The sequence below is a fragment of the Myodes glareolus genome, chromosome 1, assembly GCF_982192425.1.
Source record: "Myodes glareolus chromosome 1, mMyoGla1.1, whole genome shotgun sequence".
Taxonomy (NCBI): domain Eukaryota; kingdom Metazoa; phylum Chordata; class Mammalia; order Rodentia; family Cricetidae; genus Myodes; species Myodes glareolus.
The window spans coordinates 79,967,614-79,988,486 of NC_142026.1; the positions used below are offsets into that span (position 1 = coordinate 79,967,614).

Genomic DNA, 20,873 nt, shown 5'->3' on the forward strand with positions numbered 1-20,873 from the left:
TAGTCATTTAAAGGTTCAGATCCTGTGAAATAAGGATACAATATTTTGTCAATAATTAAAATGCTGAAAGTACATTTATAAGATGTTTTTTTCAGTAGCAACAGTTGTTCATTGTAACTTTCTCCTAAACTTTGACCCCCAGAAGGTTAGCATTCAGGAAGCTCAGCTGCTGTCTAACAAACTTAATTAATCAAAAAGTCATTTCCGAGCTGTAACTATGAGTAAAAGCGCTTCAAGTGTCCTAGCAAGCCTACAAGTTAATCAAAATGCTAATGCAGTACAAATTAAAGTTGTGATTAACATTTCACAGTAGCTGCTTAAGTGAATTGATCACACAAATGGGTTAAGCATTACTCATTTCCTAAAGCCCCAACCGGGAAAAGGGTTGTTATGTGGGTGTGAGGAGAGGAACTGAGAATAGAAGGCTACTTTACGACAGCACCACACTGTCAATAAATCATCCCTGAGCTGCCATATGAAAGCTTACAGGTAGTTATGCCAGAGGAAACAGCCTTCCAAATTATATTACATTCCCTGAAGGGAGAGGGCTTGCAAATTCACAGGAGTAAATAAAGGTGTCTAACACCACAAAACATACATATTTGTGTTAGTTTTGGAAGTGCTAAGCCCATGGGCTCTGGTCCATGCCTAGCAAGGATGATTCTTTTTTTCTTTTTTCTTTTTTTTAGGTGATTTTGGTCATTGTGCTGAAGAGTTAAGATGAAACTATGACTATCTGGACTGAATGCCCACTGTAGTATAGATTTTTTCCTGTGGAAGAAAAAAATCATTAAGGATTAAGTTCATGTAGTATAATGTGCTTTAAATTCTTAGGCAGTAGCAAGATTTCACAAGGCTTCTATGGAAAAAGGGGGTCCTTGGCCGTCTGGCCAAGAAAACAGCCTAAATTAGACTCTACCCAGGTCTCTTACGAGTTTGATAAGGTCACATAAAAATGTTTATAGTAAATGGACTACATGTGTTGGTAGACAATTCAAAATTTTGCAGTCGAAAATCTTTTAGGTCGTGGGAAAACTTAACACACACACACACACACACACACACCCCTCCCTATCCTTCCTACCATCTTCTATTAAGAAACTAGAAAGAAAAAAGCCAAAATATTTGTTTTATTTGTTCATGATGAACAGGTATCTCCTGCATGTCATCTTTCCAGTCAGTGATGCTCCAGCTATTAGAGGTTCCCAATATACTTTAGCTCTGAAACCCTCCCATAGTGTAGCACTCCTCAACACAGACCGGAATAACAGATAGACTGCTTACAAATAATCTACTTATCTTACTTTTATCAAAATGACCTGGAGAGATCTTCTGAAACCTACTGTGCTACCTACTTTAAGAAAATCTCATTTTGTCTAATTAGAAGCATTTAACATTGGAAAGGATTTAACTAAGAATACAGTAGATTCACCTAACATTTGCAATATCAAAACATTCTTACAAGTATTGGATTAAGGATTACACCAAGTACTTCGTATTTAAGCTTGGTAATACCTGGACTTCTTTCACTGATAATTGTACTTGGCTCTAAACGACTAAACCCCACTCATTCAGATGATTGTGACATTTTTCAATGCACTCCCAATCACTAAGCCCATGCTAGTGAGCACCAGGTAAACATACTCACTTTCCTCTATGGTATTTGATTCTTTGGAAATCAAGTATTTTTACAGGTAACCCCCACAACAGGAATGAATCATTTACTAATAAAATCTAGACACAGAACATTTACAGTTATACTGTACTATACTTTCATTCAAAAGACTGTTTCTTTTTTTTCCAATTTTCCCCTTTTGTAGCATTGAATGTAACTCAGATATTTTATTCTCTCCTCTTCTCATACTCTAACATATGGACACATACTTTCAGAAGCACATGTATTGTTTATCCATTAGCATATTTAGCAGCAGTGAAGCTGGGGAGGTAGCACAGTGAGTAGTGCACTAGTTATAACATACCACAGGCTCTATGTTTGATCCACTGCAACCTCTAACAATGGAGAAGTGCAGGCACATAAGCCTGTAATGTAATTTTCGCCACTCCTAAGGTGGAAGCTAGAGAATCAGGACTTCAGGCTAGCATGTGAACTAAGTCAGTTGGAGACTCACCTCATTAGGCTAGATTAGACCCTAAAGCAGATCAAGAAAAGAAAACAAAATAGAAAAAAGTAGATTGAAGATGAAATGTTGTCTTTTCAGAATTAATGTGAGTTATAGAAAATAGAGTCATGTGATGTGTGGTATACATTTACCTTACCAGAAACTTATGAAAACTCATCATCATTTTTTATCTTTAGGCTAAACAACAACTATATCAATGAACTTTTAAAGATTTGCTTTTGTAAATTCAAGAACTTATCTAAGTAGAGAAAGGTATGTCATCACAATATAATTACATGTTCCATTCTTCTATTTATGCAGTTGGTTAAAATAATATTATTTTTTAAATCTGAAAATAGATCTACCTTAAGATACAGCTATACTAGTCTTGGACACATACCCAAAGGACTCTACATTCTACAAATGTACAAAATATATTTGTTCATCCATGTTCAATGCTGCTCTATTCATAATAGCTTGAAACTGGAAACAGCCTAGATGTCTATAAACTAATGAATGGAGAGTGAAAATGTGATATATTACACAATGGAATATTATTCAGCTATTAAGATGAAATTATGAAATGCACAGGTAAATGGATGAAGGCTGAAACAATCATGTAAGTAGAGATGACAGTTGGGTTTTCCGGCTGCCTCACTGGGAATCACATAGAAACTATATTAACTACAATACTGTTTGACTTACTAGCTCAGGCTTCTTATGAACTAACTCTTACATCTTAAATTAACCCATCTCTATTAATCTGTCTATCATCATGAGGCCGTGATAAGGTTCCAGTCTCTTTTTCCTTCGGCAGCTACATGGTGGCTCCCTGACTCTGCCTTCTTTCTTCCTGCATTCAGTTTAGTTTTCCCCATCTAATTCTATTTTGCCCTGCCATAGGCCAAAGAAGCTTCTTTATTAACCAACAGTAATAAAACATATTCACAGCATACAGAGTCCCACATCACCATGATCCTAAGCAAAGTAACGAAGACCCACAAAGAACTAGAATGTAGCTAGTATGGGGCCAGGAAGAGAAAGTAACCTGAGGTGCTATAAAGGGCAGAGTAGAGGGAATATTGGAAAGGACAACTAAACTAAAGGCCTTGAAAAAGTCACATGTAAGCCTACTACTGTAGAAGATTCCAAAAATATATACATATGCAAATGGAAGTTAAATGGATCTAGCATATAAAGGGGCAGAGGTGCCCAAACCAGACACCACATACTTCCAATTAAAATATTTGGAATTATTAGGAATGGGTTGCTTCTTTTAGAATTATTGTCCTAAGCAATAGGACAATATTCCCCCAATGAAACATTACAGGGTACTGACAATGCTACTGGTTACCTATCAAAGTCTGATGGTAAGACACTACTGAAGACACCGTTTTCTCAAAGTTGGAGAAGTTGAGCTAACATCCAACTAGAAGCTTCACCCCTACTGACTAACATTTATAGTGCTGGAATTTAATATACATGCTATTGGAAGAGAAACATAATGATTGATCTCAGTCAGTTATGAACCCTGCAAGCTACACCAGTGACCTGCTTGCTGGCGTCTATATCAATTAGAACAATAGTGGCACAATTCCTAACGACATATTGCTATATCCACAGAGCAGAACACTGTTGAATCCTTATCAGAGAAGCTTTTTACAGCAGATGGCAATTAACACAGAGATCTACAATTGGACAACACACAGAATGAATGACTTTGGAATAGATAGCCCTAAATGGGGTGTCTATATCATACCCTTCCCCTCTCAAGGTTCTGGGGACTATGTAGAAGAGGAGGCTTAAAGGTTATAAGAGCCAGAAATAATGGATGACTCCAAGGGAACAGTATTTTCTAAGGACAACACATTTAATTCTCAAATGAACTCACAGATACTATGACAGTACACACAAGAACTGAGGAAAGAAAAAAATAAGAAAAAATAAAACAAAAGAATTAAGTTCAAATGTAAGAAAATCCAATGGAGAAGTAAAGGAACTAACTACCAGGCATCATGATTCAAATGTTTTAGCAGAAATCTATAGATTGTTTCCCCTCCCTCCCTCCCTCCCTCCCTCCTACTCTCTCTCTCTCTCTCTCTCTCTCTCTCTCTCTCTCTCACACACACACACACACACACACACACACACACACACAGAGAGAGAGAGAGAGAAAAGAGACAATACAGAAAACGTAATGAGAAGCAGGATACTGATATAAACTAAGCATAACTTCCTAAAATATATTTATTAAAGAAAAACATAGCTTCAGGATATAGATGGTAGTGGAAACTACTTCAAGTGGTCAAAGTTACTATCATCAGTAACGGCTACATTGCTGTCATGAACTGTATGAATGTGATACATTAACAGGGCAAACCATCTCTGTTGTGGTATTCTTGCCAAAATACTGAATATGAATGCAATCACAAGGAAGTACTCATCTGGCAAGTTTACATTGTGGGGCACTACAAAATCATTGCTAAGATAGTCAAGGACACTAAGCATTTGTTAACAAATAAAATTTTGGATCCTGGACCGAAACTGGATCCTTTGGCTGAATATGGAAAAGGAAAGTTTTACTGAGTTGGTTATGCAAGATAAATTCTGTGCATGATATTTAGATGATGACTATAATGGTACTCAATTTATTTGCAAGAATAAAATGTACTTCTGCACCTTTCATGCAAGCCTTCCTGACCCCAGTGTTCATTAACTGTCTTTGTGGAAAGGATGAAAAAAACCCATAGCAAACACAAATGAGTATCCAGGGCCAGAGCTGAAAACCTAGAACTTTAACCCTGTGAAGTGTGACTAATGAGGAATGGTAAATCATCTTCCTAGAGAGGTAGATCATGTGTCAGCTACGAAAATGTATACAAAGTACTGATGTGTTAAAGGCTTATTTCCCTCTGAATTTTTGATATCCTGTGTTTACCTTATTTTATATGGTAACACTTTTGAATAATAAAAATGTGTGTTATATGCTTTTAATTCCAGGAGACAGGCAGAGGCAAAGAGGTGGAAAGGCAGAGGTGGATGGATCTTTGTGAGTTTAAGGCTAGCCTAATCTACATAGTCTCCATAATCTACATACATAATCTACATACATCTCCAAGATGCCCAGGGCTTCACGGAAAGACCCTGTCTCAAGACAATAACAACAACAAAACCAGAAACAAAGAATAATAAAAATGTCAAAGTTTCTTTAAAAAGCACGCAAGCATTTTAGAAGAGCAGAAAGCAGAAAATAAAAAGCATACTAAACCTGCCACCCAGATACAAGTGCTGTAAAAATCTCTCAGTGAAAACATCTTAGAATTTTTCTTAGACGTAGGAATTCTTCATATATATATTTATCAATAGAACTGTCACAAAGTATAATTATAATTAATTTAAGAGGTCCTGGATTATTTTTGAACCTTTACCATTTTAAAGAATGTCCTTGTACTGACATCTTCAGATAGACTTAATATACCTGTAAAAAGACTTCTAAAAATTACACATTTTGTGACAGGAATGTTAAAAAATGTAAAATGTAGAAAGTCAAGATCTCTCATAATTCAATCTTGTCAGTGTACATCCTTCATCAAAACTTAATTCCCTGTGGTTTCTCCAGTCAAGGGCAGCTTCTTTCTTGCAGCTGTGCTGGAAAACCCTGAATCATCTTCAGTTTTATCTGACTGCTAAAAATTCTCGTCCATTCACCCTGCTCTTTAAAAAAGTTATTCAAGAACCATTTAGGATCAAACCACTTCTCATCTACCACACCTATACTATTCCTTGTCTCACTCTAGAGCATTCAAGGTATAGAAACCTTATTGATAGGGTTTTAAACTCTAATGTTCATGATGATATAAAAAACTGGTAGAGTATTTTTCATTTAAATTACATCTCAGCAAGGGTAGATTTTCTTTATATATTTCAATAAAACAACACTGCAACAAACACTTTGTGTTGATTACAAAAGGAGATAAATGGGTCTAGGTGACATTTATTACTTTGGATATCAAAACATTTACAATATATAAAACACGAGTACAGTTTTCACTATTTTTTGTGGGTTCAGAAAGTAACTATTTTTTTTATAAAAATTATGTTAACATGGGAGTACTACTATTATCTTTAAGTGAGTTATTGAATATTTGAGAATATTTGAGGTATTACGAATATCACTAATGAACCAATGCTTCAATGCTTCCCTCTTTAGAGTGAAGTCTAAAACCCACATTAAGCTTTAGCTCCTCTCTGCATAGGTTACTACTTTCTCCATAATCTCTTCTTCTACCTCTTTCTGTGCTATTTCTATCCACCTCTTTTCAATGTTTTCAATAGCCATTTTGATTTTCTAAGTAAACCAGGTGGCTTCCTATAGGAAAGCTTCAGTAACTGCTTCTCTGTGGAGAATATACCCCACCCAGGGCTCAAGGACTTCACCTTCCCCACTCAATTTTAGAGACAGAGTTTCACTAGGTAGCCAGGATAGAGTCCACCTTTTATATGGCTCGGGTTGGCTGCAAACTCAAGATTCTCCTGTCTCTGCTACTGAAGTGCTGGGATTACAGGTGAGTGCCATGACACTTGCCTTGACTTATATTTTTTACTATTAGCCTTTGACATCTTGAGTCATTAAAATATGGATACTTCCTTTTTTATTACTATATGTCCTATGCATATAATGTTCTAGGCATACACTTCTCCTTCAGTATATTCTGGTTAAATGTGACTGAACTGGTTTTAGTTTTTAGTTTTTTTTTGAGACATGGTTTCTCTGTATAACAGCCCTGACTGTCCTGGAACTTGCTTTGTAGTATAGACAGGCTAGCTTCAAAGAGTGCTGGCATTAAAGGCATGTGCTACCATGATTGGCTGTAACTGGTTTTATAATATAACTACATTTGTTTTTCCTTAGAAAGGTACTGATTTGACTCACCAGGTATTTCTCAACAATGCTAGAATAAAATAGTCTTACACGTAATAAGATATCAGAAAGGCTGTCATACCTGACATACTCTGAGAGCTTGGTCTAAGACCGTTTTGGTATCAGTGTCATAATCTGGGCAGGGCAGCATGGCTCGGCTGAGATGTGCCTGAAGCAAGAGATGCGCCTTGGTGTGAGGACTGTCAAATGAGTGAGGATTTAATTCAATGGGAAGACATTTGGCCAATTCGCTGTTTGTGTGGTCCTCATTGTGTCTTACTGGCAAGTCTGTGTATTCTTCTGCATCCTGTAAAACAAAATAAATTTCAACTTAATGATTAGAAACACAATAATTAATGTACTTCTCAGTGATATTATTTTTGTGATCTGAGAAATGAACCCAGGGCATTGCACATGCCAGGCAAGTATTGTACCGGTTGATTAATACACTAGTTTTGATTAATACACTTTACTTGATGATGTTTAAAACATGATTTAGAAAAAACACAAATAACCATATCCCTTCAAGCCTTATTTAACTTAATACTATCATTAATACATAACTAAAAATAATAATGTATATTTGAAATCCATGAAGACACACTTGTTTTTAAAAAGTTAAAAAAAAAAATCAGAGGATCTACTAGGTGCTATACTATTATGAGAGTGGGGCCACACCAGTGAATGAGAACCTGTGTTCCCACTAGGGAAAACAGACAGTTTCGTAAAGTGTAATGAATGCTATGCTATGCTAAGAACAGAACACTACGGAGTATTTCAGTTTGGGCAACCTACTTCTTCATGTATTTTTTATGAAAAGTGACGCTTTTGATCTTTCAAGAGTGGGACAAACAAAGCAGTGCTGGAAAAAGAATCAGGAATGGGACTAGTGGAGTGAGCAAAGGGCATAGAACAGGATCATCAAATTATTGTGTACTAAATGCTAATTTATTAATGATTTTTTTTAGAAACTTCTATAGGTACTTATGACTGACATGATAGAGACAAAAGCCTAAAAGTAAGTAGCATGTTCCATTAAAAGCAGATTAATCTACTTACTTAAAATATTTTTTGTGAATAAAAAAATCTTATTTTTTTCAAATATGTAGTTGAGATTCAGCCTACTGGGCCAATATGAAAGTTCAATTCCATATGTGGCATCAGGGATGGGTTAATGTTACCAATGGTTTCATAACATTTGGTTAATATGGAAAGAACAAAGCATATGAAGCAGTGACTCTCAAGGTACTGGCCATGGAATACTTGATGTTTAGGAACCAAGCTAGGTTTAGCCTTACTGTTGTCTAGCTTACAGTGTAGAGGCTTTCCAGGATGTATTTTAGAAAAGCACAATCCAAGCAGACAAGGAGATGGAGTTGTAAATCTACAGAGATGAAGGTAGCTAAAGTTTATGCATTAGTACTAGAGAAAATAGACACCAAGGGTGAGGAAATAGATAAGGAGGTGCTCATGAGCTCCAGAAATCGAACTCCTCTTTGAGTCTCCATCAAAATATTGTCTAGACGACCTTTTCACAGGTTGGAGAACAGTTGTGCAGTACCAGTGAAAATAATTTTATGGTTTGGGTTCAGTACAGCCCGAGGAACTGTATTACAGAGTCACAGCATTAAGAAGGCTGATAACAACTGATTTAGAGAATGTATGTTAGAAAATTACCTAAAGTTGTGAGAGAAAAAAAAATTCATTCAAAAAACATGGACTTAAAAAAACAACGTCTCATACTGAAACAGTGTCTGAACTAACTTTTATTGCTACTGCACAGAGCAGAAACATTCACAGTCCACAGGCTACAGGGTAGAGATGGTTTGCCTGCGGATTGGGGGATAATCAGCTATACAGTGAGTACTACTCTGGACCTGCCTAAAAGGGAATCACAAAAGCAACATATAAAGGAATCACATGCTTCCAAGTAAATTAACTGAATTCTAGAACAAGGCTCAGAAAGATTTATAGGTTTATAAAAATTCTTGAAGGTGAAGAAATTTGCATCTAATTAATGATTACTAGTCAAGCAAAATAAAGCAGGTAAACAGAATCTGTAACAAGGAGAAAAAACATCTATGCAAAATAATAAGGAACTAACAAACAGTAAAATTAGCAAAGACACACTGAGTGACAATCATTCCAAACAAAAATAATGTATGTGCAATGCAGTTTCTAACACATAAAAAAGTAAACTAGATGATTAAAAAGCATTATTTTTAGTAGGAGAAAAATGGAAAGAATATGGTTCTTTTATGACTAATAAAGAAATACAATATGTGCAGGGCGGTGGTGGCACATGCCTTTAATCCCAGCACTTGGGAGGCAGAGGCAGGCAGATCTCAATGAGTTTGAGGCTAGTCTGGTTTACAGAGCTAGTTCCAGGATAGTCAGGACTGTTAAACAGAGACATATTGTCTCAAACAACAACAACAACAACAACAACAACAACAACAACAACACCCAAAACCAAAAGAAATACAGCATCATTTGAAAATCGGAATGTTCAGCTAAAAATGTATTATAAATCCTAAAAAGTACAACTAAAATAGGAAAACACAAGTTATAACCAACAAATAAACCTAGAAGATAAGAAATAATCTATGAAACACGCCCTGTTCCCTGTAGCATGAGTTCTATTGGGTTTGAATAATAAAAGAACAGAGTCAGATACTGGGGAAAATGCTGAAGCCATATCTTACTTTGCAAACTACTTAAATTGGTTTAATAAAACACTGATTGGTTAGTTGCCAGGCAGGAAGTATAGGTGAGGCAAGCAGACTATAGGGCAGGACAGAAACTCTTCTTCCAACTACATGTGGTGCTAAAATGTTTGGCAAGTACTTCCACATAAAACCTGACAAAGGCTACAAAAGGAATTCTAAACACAAAAGAACAGAGTCAAGTATGGCTTCTTGGTAGTAGCATTTTCTTGGGTGGGCTCTGTTTGCTAGAGGCAAACAAAGGTACAGCTCCTTTAAGAAGCCTTCTGACTCAGCATTAGTAGCAAAAACCATGTGGCTCTTTTAAGAGACACTGCTACCAAACACTTATATTGAGCTTATGAGCAGCTGGCAGTACCCCACCATTAAGCGAGACCCTCAGGAAGCCAAGCAAATGAATGGAACCAGTCACTTTAATCATGGATGGCCATGTCTGTTTAGCAGATTAAACTCTCATATGATCAGATAAAGATCTAGACGGAAAAAAAACCAAGCTCTAAATTGTTTACAGTGTATTTAAAATATACATAGGCTTGGGAGATAAAAAGGGGGAAATTCTTGTATACTGCCAAAATTTGTCACTTGAATTAGCTTAATAAAATGGTAATTGGCCAGTAGCCAGTCAGGAAGTACAGGTCGGGCAAGCAGACTAGGAGAATTCTGTGAAGAGTAAGGGTGGAGTCAGGAGTCACCAGTCAGATGCTGAGAAAGCAAGATGAGAATGCTAGCAAATGTACAAAGCCACACGGTTAAGCATAGATAAGAATTATTGATTAATTTAAGCATAAGAGTTGGTTAGTAATAAACCTGAGCTAGCAGCCAAACATTATAATTAATATAAGTCTCCTGTGTGGTAATTTGGGAAGCAGCTGCGGAATGGGGCAGAACAGAAACTCACATCCAACTATAGCTCCTCTCCCAAAAAACTTAAAAAAAAAAACCAACAAGAAGATCAAAGAATAATGATGCATATAAAGTATATATTCATGCCAGAAAATAAAATTTCTAGAAAACAAACATTTTAGATTATACATTCAAATCTGAAGCATACCAACAATCATGTTAATTATAAATGGGTTAGATAACCATAATCAAAGTCAAAAATTACTTGAATAACAACAAATCAACTACATCTGGCCTATATACAATGTAAAGAAATGGATAATACTGAAACAAAAGGAAAGATAAAAAAGATATGCCATGGTAATATCAGTTGTAACAGGATAATGGCAATTTTAATTTCAGAGACAGAGGAATTGTAGAGTGAGGACAAAGCATAAAGAAGACCATTAGTTCTTTGAAGGTCTGGTAGAATATTGTGATGAATTTATCTGACCCTGGGTTTTTACTAGTTAGGAGATTTCTAAATACCATTTCTATTTCATTATGGCTATTGACCTCTTTAAACTGTTTATTTCTTCTTTGTGTCACTTTGTTGAGTCAAATATAACAGGAAATTTATCCATTTTTTTCCATTTTGGTAGAATACAGATTTTTAAAGTATGTCCTTAAGTTCTCTGGATTTCTTCAGTGTTTGTTGTAATGGCTCCCTTCTCACCTCTGACTATTAATTTGGATCCCCCTCTCTCTTTTGGTTAATTTGGTTAGAGGTCTGTCAATCTTGTTAAACTATTTTTTTATAGAAAGCAACTCTTAATTTCATTGATTATTTGTATTGTTTTTGGTTTTGATTTCATTTCATTGATTTCAGCCCTGAGTTTGATTATTTATTTCTATCTATTCTTTTGGGGTATTATTTCTTCTTGTTTTTCTAAAGGTTTCAAGTGTATCATTAAGTCATTAATATGAGATCCCTTGTTTTTTTCATGTGAACCTCCACTTAGAACAGCCTTACTGTGCCCTATAGGTTTAGGTATGTTGTGTTTTTATTTTCATTCAGTTTTGGAAAAAAGGAAAAACAAAACTTGAATTTCCATCTTGATTTCTGTCTCTACCCAACTTTCATTCAGTAGCAAGTTGTTGAGTTTACATGAGATTGTTTCCTTTCTGTCATTTTTAGTATTGTTGATATTCACCTTAATCCATGGCAATTGAACAGGATGAAGAATGTTCATTTAATTTTTCTGTATCTGGTAAGAGTTGCCTTGTATCCTAATATTTGGTCCATTTTGGAGAAAGTTTCATGAGCTACTGAGAAGAAAGTGTAGTTTTTAGTGTCAAATGGAATATTCTGTATTATGACCATTTGATTTATGATATTTAACTTCATAATTTCTTTGGTTAGTAAAGTCTCTCTGGATGACTTTTTTATTAGTGAGAGTGAGGTATTGAAGTCATTCACTATGACTGTGTAAGGGTCAATGTATGATTTTAAATGTAATAGTGATCCTTTTATAAAGTTAGATGACCTTGTGTTTGGTGCATAAGTGTTTATAAGTGTAATATTATGTTTTTGGTGGATTTCCTTTAATGAGCATATTGTACCTTCACTAAATTTTCTGATTCACTTTAGTTTGAAGCCAATTTTGTCCAATATTAAAAGAGCTATGCTTGCTTGCTTCTTGGTTCCATTTGTTTGAAATACTTTTTTTTAATCCTTTCATTCAAAAGAATTATTTTTTTCTTCTGGGAAGAAGAAAAAAGATTCTACTTTCTAATCCAACTTTTGTCTTTATTCTGTTTCTTTGTTATAGGGGATTTGAGAATAATAATAAAAACAATTCTCAATTAAATGATAAACAATTATTAAAAATAGTTACTGTGGCTGAAGAGATAGCTTAGAGGTTAAGAGCACTGGCTGTTCTTCCAGAGGTTCTGAGTTTAATTTCCAGTAACCACATGTTGGCTTACAACCATCTATAATAAGATCTGGTGTCCCCATCTGGCATGCAGGCATACATGCTATATATAATAAATACATTAAAAAGGATAATTGTTGATAATAATATTCAGGGTTATTATTGAGCAGTATTTATTAATTCCTGTTATTTTGCTCTTGTGGTGTGCCCTCCGCCCCACTTGATTAACTGCTCTGGGAATCTTTATTTCTGTGTTCTATAGGGTAGAGTTAACCTCTTCAGACTTAGTTTTCCATCTTGAGCTTTCTGTACAGGTTAATTGGTAGACAAAAATTGCTTAATATTTTTTTAAATCTTGAAATGTCCCCCCCCTTCAACTAAGTAGTCTTGGTTGTGGTCTCTCAGAGCTTGTAGCATAGGCTCTTCTGGCTTTCAGAATCTCCACTGAAATGTTAGGCCTTTTCTCTTGCAGCTCAAATATGCTTTCTTTGTTCTTCACATTTCATGTTTTGATTATTATGTGTCATGAGAAGTTTTTTTTTCTGGTCCTGCCTAATTTTTGTGTTCTATATGCTTCTGTGCCTTGAGAGGCATCTCTTTCTTAAGATTAGCGAAATCTCTCTTATATGATTTTGCTAAAAATATTTTCTATGTCTTTGACCTGTATGATAAAAACGTGAAGACACTGAACAAAGAAACTGAAGAAGATATCAGAAGGTGGAAAGACTGTCCATGCCTACAGATTGGTAAAATAATATAGCAAACATGGGCACCCTACCAAAAGCAATCTACATATGCAATGCAATTCCCACTAAAATTCCAACAAAATTCTTCACAAATCTTGAAAACTCAATTTTCACCTTCATATGGAATCAAAGAAAACCCAGGATAAAAGAATCCTGAAGGGGCTGGAGAGATGGCTCAGAGATTAAGAGCATTGCCTGCTCTTCCAAAGGTCCTGAGTTCAATTCCTAGCAACCACATGGTGGCTCACAACCATCTGTAATGAGGTCTGGTGCCCTCTTCTGGCCTGCAGACATACACACAGAAAGAATATTGTATACATAATAAATAAATAAATATTTTTTAAAAAAAAGAATCCTGAAAAATTAATGGCATGCCCAAATTCAAGTTATACTACAGAGCTTTAGAAATAAAAACATTATGACACAAAGAAAATACATTGATCAATGGAACTGACTGAAGAACCAGACGTAAGTCCACATACCTATGGACACCTGAATTCTAATAAAGAGGTCAGAAATACATGTTGAAAAAAAGACATTATCTCCAACAAATGGTGATGATCAAATTGGATGTCAGCTTGTAGAAGAATCCAAAACAGATCTATAGTTATCACCTTGCAGAAAACTAAACTCCAAACCCACCAAAGAGCTCAACATAAAATCAGATCATTTACATAGTGGAGTTTTAGTCAACAGAAGATTAAATCAAGAAATCTATAGATAAAAGGGTGGAACTAGAAAACAAAATCATCCTGAATGAGGTATTGCAGACCCTCAATGACAGACATGGTTTGTATTCATTTATATGTGGATAGTCACTGTTAAGTCAATGATAATCAAGCTGCAATATGTAGAACCACAGAAGTCATATAAAATGCAAGGGACTAGCAGGGACATAACTCATTAGGGATGGGAAACAGAACTGTTAGAGGTAGTTAGGATGTATAGGGATAGGACTGGAATGGAAGGGTCAAGAGGAGTAAGGGAGGATGAGGGTGGAAATACAGGAAGAGAAAGCTAAAATTAAGGGTTATATGATGTGTAGTATTAAAACCTAATACAGTAGAGCTTCCTAAAATATGTACATATGAGAGGGCATTCAAAATGAAATTGTCAAATAATGAAGGAAACAGAGTTTCACTTTGTCATCTCCTGTCACCAAATGAAGTTTCCAGACCCAAGACTGAACAAAAAAGAAAAATGGAAAAGTATTCAACAAAATCAATACCCCTCTATGATAAAAGGTCTTGGAGAGACCAGGGATACAAGGAACATGTCTAAACATAATAAAAGCAATATACAGCAAGTGGACAGCCAACATCAAATTGAATGGAGAGAAACTCAAAGTAATTCCACTAAAATCAGGAACAAGACAAGGCTGTCCACTCTCTCCATTCTATTCAACATAGTTCCTGAAGTTCTGGCTAGAGCAATAAGACAACAAAAGGAGATGAAAGGGATTTAAATTGTAAAGGAAGAAGCCAAACTTTTATTATTTGTAGATATATGATAGTATAAAAGAGTGACCCCCAAAACTCTACTAGGGAACTTATACAGCTGATAAATACCTTTAGTAATGTGGCAGGATACAAGACCAACTTAAACAAAATCAGTATCCCTTCTATATACAAATGATAAAGAAGTTGAGAAAGAAATCAGAGAAATATCATTCTTCATAATATCCACAAATAACATAAAATATCTTGGGGGTAACATTAACCAAAAAGGGAAAGACCTGTTCGACAAGAAGTTTAATTCTTTGAAAAAGAAATTGAAGAAGATAACAGAAAATGGAAAGATCTCCCCTGGTCTTGGATAAGTATGATCAACAATAAAAATGGCAACCCTACCAAAGGCAATCTACAGATTCAACGCAATAGTCATCAAAATTGCAGCAAAATTGTTCACAGATCCTGCAAGAACAGTACTCAACTTCATATGGAAAAGCAAAAAACTCCAGATAGCCAAAACAGTCTTGTACATCACCATCCATGACATCAAGCTCTATTATTCAGCTACAGCTTGGTACTGGCACAAAAACAGACAGGTGGACCAATGGAATTGAATAGAAGACTTAGATATTAATCCACACACCTATGAACATCTGATTTTCTACAAAGAAGCTAAAAATTATACAAAGAAAGCATCTTCATCAAATGGTGCTGGCATAACTGGATGTCAATCTGTAGAAGAATGAAAATAGATTCATATCTATCCCCATGCACAAAACTCAAGTCTAAGGGGTTTAAAGACCTCAATATAAATCTGACCACACTGAACCTGATAAAAGAGAAAGTGGGAAGTAACTTTCAATGCATAGGCACAGGAGACCACTTCCTAAATATAATACCAGCAGCACAGTCACTGAGAGCAACAATAAATAAATGGGACCTCCTGAAACTGAGAAGCTTCTGTAAAGCAAAGGACACAGTCAATAAGACAAAAAGGCAGCCTACTGAATGGGAAAAGATCTTCACCAACCCCACATCAAACAGAGAAATGATATCTAAAATATATAAATAACTCAAGAAATTAGACATCAAAATCTCAAATAACCCTATTAAAAATGGGTACAGAACTAAACAGAGAATTCTCAACACAAGAATCTCAAATGGCTGAAAGACACTTAAGGAAATGTTCAACATCCTTAGCCATCAGGGAAATGCAAATCAAAACAACCGAGATACCATCTTACACCATTCAGAATGCCCATGATCAAAAAAAAAAAAAAAAAAAGTTCATGCTGAAGAGGATGTGGAATAAGGGGAACACTCTTCCATTACTGTTAGGAATGCAAACATTTACAACTACTTTGGAAATCAGTATGGTGGTTTCTCAGAAAATTAAGAATCAATTTACCTCAAGATACAGCATACCACTCTTGGGCATATACCCAAAATATTCTCAATCATACTATAAGGACATTTGTTCAATTATGTTAATAGCAGCATTATTTGTAATAACCAGAACCTGGAAACAATCTAGATAATCCTCAACTAAAGAATGGATAAAGGAAATTTGTACGTTTACACATTAGAGTACTACTTAGCAGTAAAAATCAATGACATCTTGAGATTTGCATGTAAATAGATGGAACTAGAAAAAAAAACCATCCTGAGTGATGTAACCCATACCCAGAAAGATGAACATGGTATGTACTCAATCATAAGTGGATACTAGGTGTAAAGCAAAGGATATTGAATTCATGATCCTAGAGAAGCTAAGAAACAAGATGAGCCCTAAGTAAAACATATATAGATCCACCTGTAAAGGGGAAATAGACAAGATTGCCTGACAAAATTGGAAGCATGGGGTTGGGAGAGTAGGGAGGGGGGAAGGGGAAAATGAGGATGAGGAGAACTTGAGGGAACTGGATAGCAGAGATGGAGGATGGAGATGAGAGCAAGGAAAGAGATATTTTGATTGAGGGAGCAATTATGTGGCTAGCAAGAAACCTGGCTCTAGACAAATTCCCAGGAGTCTACAAGGATGACCCCAGCTAAGATTCTAAGCAATAGAGAAGAGAGTGCCTGAACTGGCCTCGTCCTATAGTCAGATTGATGAATAGCTTAAATAACACCATAGAACCTTCATTTAGCAACTGATGGAAAGAGAAGCATTGACCTGCATCGTAGCACTGGACTGAGCTTCCACAGGCCAGTTGAAGTGTGGGAGGAGTGAGGAAATGAGCAAAGAGGTCAAGATCATGATGGGGACACCCCCTGAAATAGTTTATCTGAGCTAATGGGAGCTCACCAACTCCAGCCAGACAGGGAAGGAAACAGCATAGGTTCAAACTAGTCCCTATGAATGTGGGTGACAGTTATATGGCTGGAGTAGATTGCGGGGTCACCGGTAGTGGTTCCAGGATTTATCTCTACTGTTTGTACTGGCTTTCTGGAACCTATTCTCTTTCGATGAACACCTTGCTCAGCCTAGATATAGTAGGGAGGGCTTTGGACCTTTTCCAAAGCAATGTGCCTTACCATCTCTGAGTAATGGACAGGAGGTTGGGGAGGGGGTCAGGAATGGGATGAGGGGAGGGAGTGGAAACTAGGATTGGTATGTAAAATGAAAAAAGATAGTTTGTTTTCTTTTTAAAAAATAATAAAAAATTAAAAAATACTATAGATAAATAAATGTTCACTTACATTCAATGTTGCTCTATTCATAATAGCTAGGCATTGAAAATATTCTAAATGTCCATCAACTGAGGATTAGATAATGAAAATGTATTCATTTACACGAGATATTATAAAATTGTTAAGTGAAAATTTCAATAAATAGATGGACTAGAAACCATCATACCAAGTAAAGCAATTTAGAGTCAGACAGATAGACACTGTAGGCTTCGTCTTATATGTGGATGTTAGTTTTCAAGTTTCAGATATGTGTGCTTCATTTATGATATGCACAGACATTAGGTAGTTGGTAAAGCACCAGGGAGGAACAGGGTGATCTCCCAAGGAAAGGGAAATAAAATAGAGTGTTATAAAAGGAAAATGGGGACTGAAGAATAAATGGGGAGAGGAATGGTGGGAGAGGATAAAGGGAATATTGAGAGGGACATCTATTACCAAAGGCCTTTTGAAAATCCATACTGAAGTCTATTACTCTAGAAAAATTTTAATAATAGATAAAAATAATTTAAATGGAGTTACCATATAATGGGGGAGACAAGGCCCCAAGTGGACATATATGCTAACAAATAAAATTCCAATACTAGGAATGGGTTTTCCCTTGTTTCAAACACCACATGCAATTGAAATTGGTAATGCTATTAGTCACCCTCCATAACTTGATGATAAGGTCCTATCATAGAAGATGCCACTCACTTTTGTTGCAGTACATGTAGAAATCAAGATGGGCCTTAACTAGATGTTCCACCCCACTACTGACTACATACATACATACATACATACATACTAGTTCATACATAGGGCTAGACTGTACTATACACGCCATCAGAGGAGAAAAGTAATTAATGTCACCTGGCTATGAGCTCTGTGGCCTGTAACAGCAACTGCCTGCAAGATATCCTGGGCCAATAGTGACACAAATGTTTATGGTAGAAATCAAGTACTTTAATATTGAATTTAAGGCCTACTCCATGAGATAGAACCGATACCTCACAGTGTTCATAAGAAAAAGAACATAAGACTAGATAGGTCATGGGTCCAAGTATAAAACCTACTACTGTCCTACTAAATGAACATAGCAATAAAATATTCCTAAAGACATATTTCTATATGATTGATTATTGTGTCACCCAATCTTTATCAGAAAAGTATGTTGCTCTAAATAAGATGTCTTCATTAAATCCCTTTCTTCAAGGGTCAGGAATCTATGAGTAAAAGGAGGCAAAAAGATTCTAAGCACCAGTGGCAGTAGACGATTCCAAAGAAACACCATTCTTACAGACTGGCTGTCTGATGTACATATGAACTCAAAGAGCCTGTGACAGCAGGCATAACACCTGCAAAAATCTAAGCCAGACAAACAGCCCAGCATAGAGAAGAGGAAGTGGGGTCAAAATATCACCTCTAACTAAGATGCTGATAGCAACTGACAGTTGCTGGGAAAGACAAAATCAGTTTTCTCAGTGGAATGACACAGGTCTGTCAACTACACTTCAGGGAAGGCCTAATGTTCAGGAGTAGCTGACCAACACAAACTTGATTCCATGGCTGCTGTGTGCTTTTTAAATATTTTTATATTTTTGTTGTTATTTGAAAGAGGCAAAGAAAAAACATGTAATTGGGTGGGAGGTAGGGAAGATATGGTAGAACTTGGAAGAGGGAAAAATGTAATCAAAATATATTTCATGAAAACATTAAAAATAAAAAGTTCATTTTATAGTGATAACAGAATCAGCCACAAAAAATGATTTAAGAATGTGAGATACTTCTCATCCAATTAAGTTTCTAAATTTATAAAAAAGTAGGTAGAGTACAGGAAACTAGGATTATAAATTAGTCTGACACTTTAGATGGATTTGGGGGCTTGAAATTAATCGATATTAAGTGTTAGACACAATTTATAATCTCAGCTCTTTTACAGTGAGCTGGGAGGTCATAACAAGAGAGTCACTGGGAAACCTGTGTTCAGATAATCTGGAATATGTAACAAATCAAACCAAACCAAACCAAACAGAAACACCACCACCACCAAAACCAGGGAAGTTTGCTCAGTGTTTTAATATCTCTCTATTTAGCATTATTACAAAGGTCCAGTCAGTGACATCAGGCAATAAAAAGGCATGACGACTGAAAGGAAGAACCAAAACTGTCTTGATTTGATCATCAATGTAGAAAGCCTGACAGACGGCCAACATCGTCATCTAGAACTATTAAATAAATTTGGATATGCAGAACTAAAATTTTGGAAACTGCAAAATTCAGTGGTATAAATTATGAGGATTACCTAAAGATGAATCTACCAAATACGCAAAATCCATATAATTAAAACTATGTAACGCTTCTATAAAAAAGTTCAACAAAATCCAACTAAAGGGACAGGCATCCATTGGTTGTCTCACTCAAACTGACTTACTGGCCTAAAATAGTTCCAACAACACCAACAACAACAAAACAACAACAAAAAAAAACCACAGAAATTCTTTCCTTTTTTTCTTTTGCTAGAAATTCACAAGTTGGTGCCATAATTCATAAGGAAATCCAGAGGAGCTAGAAAAGCTGAAACTCAGAAAAAGGACATCAAAGCAGAAAAGCTATCACTACATGACTTTAAGACTTGTTATAAAGTAGGTATTGTGGCTTATGCCTGTAGATTCAATACCAGGAGGTTCAGGCAGCAGGACTGCTATGAGTTCCAGGTCAGCCTGTGTAATACAGCTCTAGTGCTGTCCTGGAACTATGTGTCTGCCTATTTCTCTGGAGTGCTGGGATTAAAAGCATGTGGGACCTCACCTGGCCTAAAAAAAAGGGTTCTAAGATTTATATGCAACAGGAATTTAAATGGTGTTACTACATAATGCAGGGACAATACCCTAACCAAATATCATACGCTACCAAATAAAATCCCCAGTACCAGGAACGGGTTATATCTTGTTGAGCTGTCAGCCAATGGGTCACAGAGAACCTCCCCTACAACACTGCAGACTATTTCCAAAGATACTGGTTACTATCCACAGTTAGATGGTTAGCAGTTATATCACTGAAAACATCACATACTAAAGTCAGCCTCACATAACTGTTAAAAAGTTTTAAGAATTATTTCATGTAAAGCATGAAATATTGCTAGTTTAGGAAAATAAAAACTAAAATGTTTAAAATCTGTATAACTGTCAAACCAAGTATTAAAAGGAGTGATGAAAATCTTGACCAGAATACAAGATGTTTTTGGAACATCTTTTTGGAACAGCTTTATATATTCACTGAAACTCAGATACACACTTGTCACATGACTCAGTCATCTCCTTTTTACAATGTACCCAATATACAGCTACACAAAGTTTGTATGCAGAAATTGACAACATCATTAACATTGACAGGTGAAGAGATAAACATCTGTGTTCTACATACTCAATGAAAAGAATTAACTATCAATACTTTCCACAACACAAGTTAAGTCACAACAGA

At 35.8% G+C, this 20,873-nt stretch overlaps 1 protein-coding gene across 2 annotated transcripts in view; it reads right to left on the reverse strand.

The window, feature by feature from the left end:
* The window catches only part of Ascc3 (activating signal cointegrator 1 complex subunit 3), a 317,613-nt gene that overhangs the window by 20,196 nt on the left and 276,544 nt on the right, over window positions 1-20,873 (reverse strand). For both annotated transcript variants that reach the window (XM_048449042.3, XM_048449043.3), the window contains exon 37: window positions 7,124-7,348. In XM_048449042.3, the coding sequence (XP_048304999.3) occupies window positions 7,124-7,348 (225 nt within the window). The remainder of the gene's footprint in view (window positions 1-7,123; window positions 7,349-20,873) is intronic.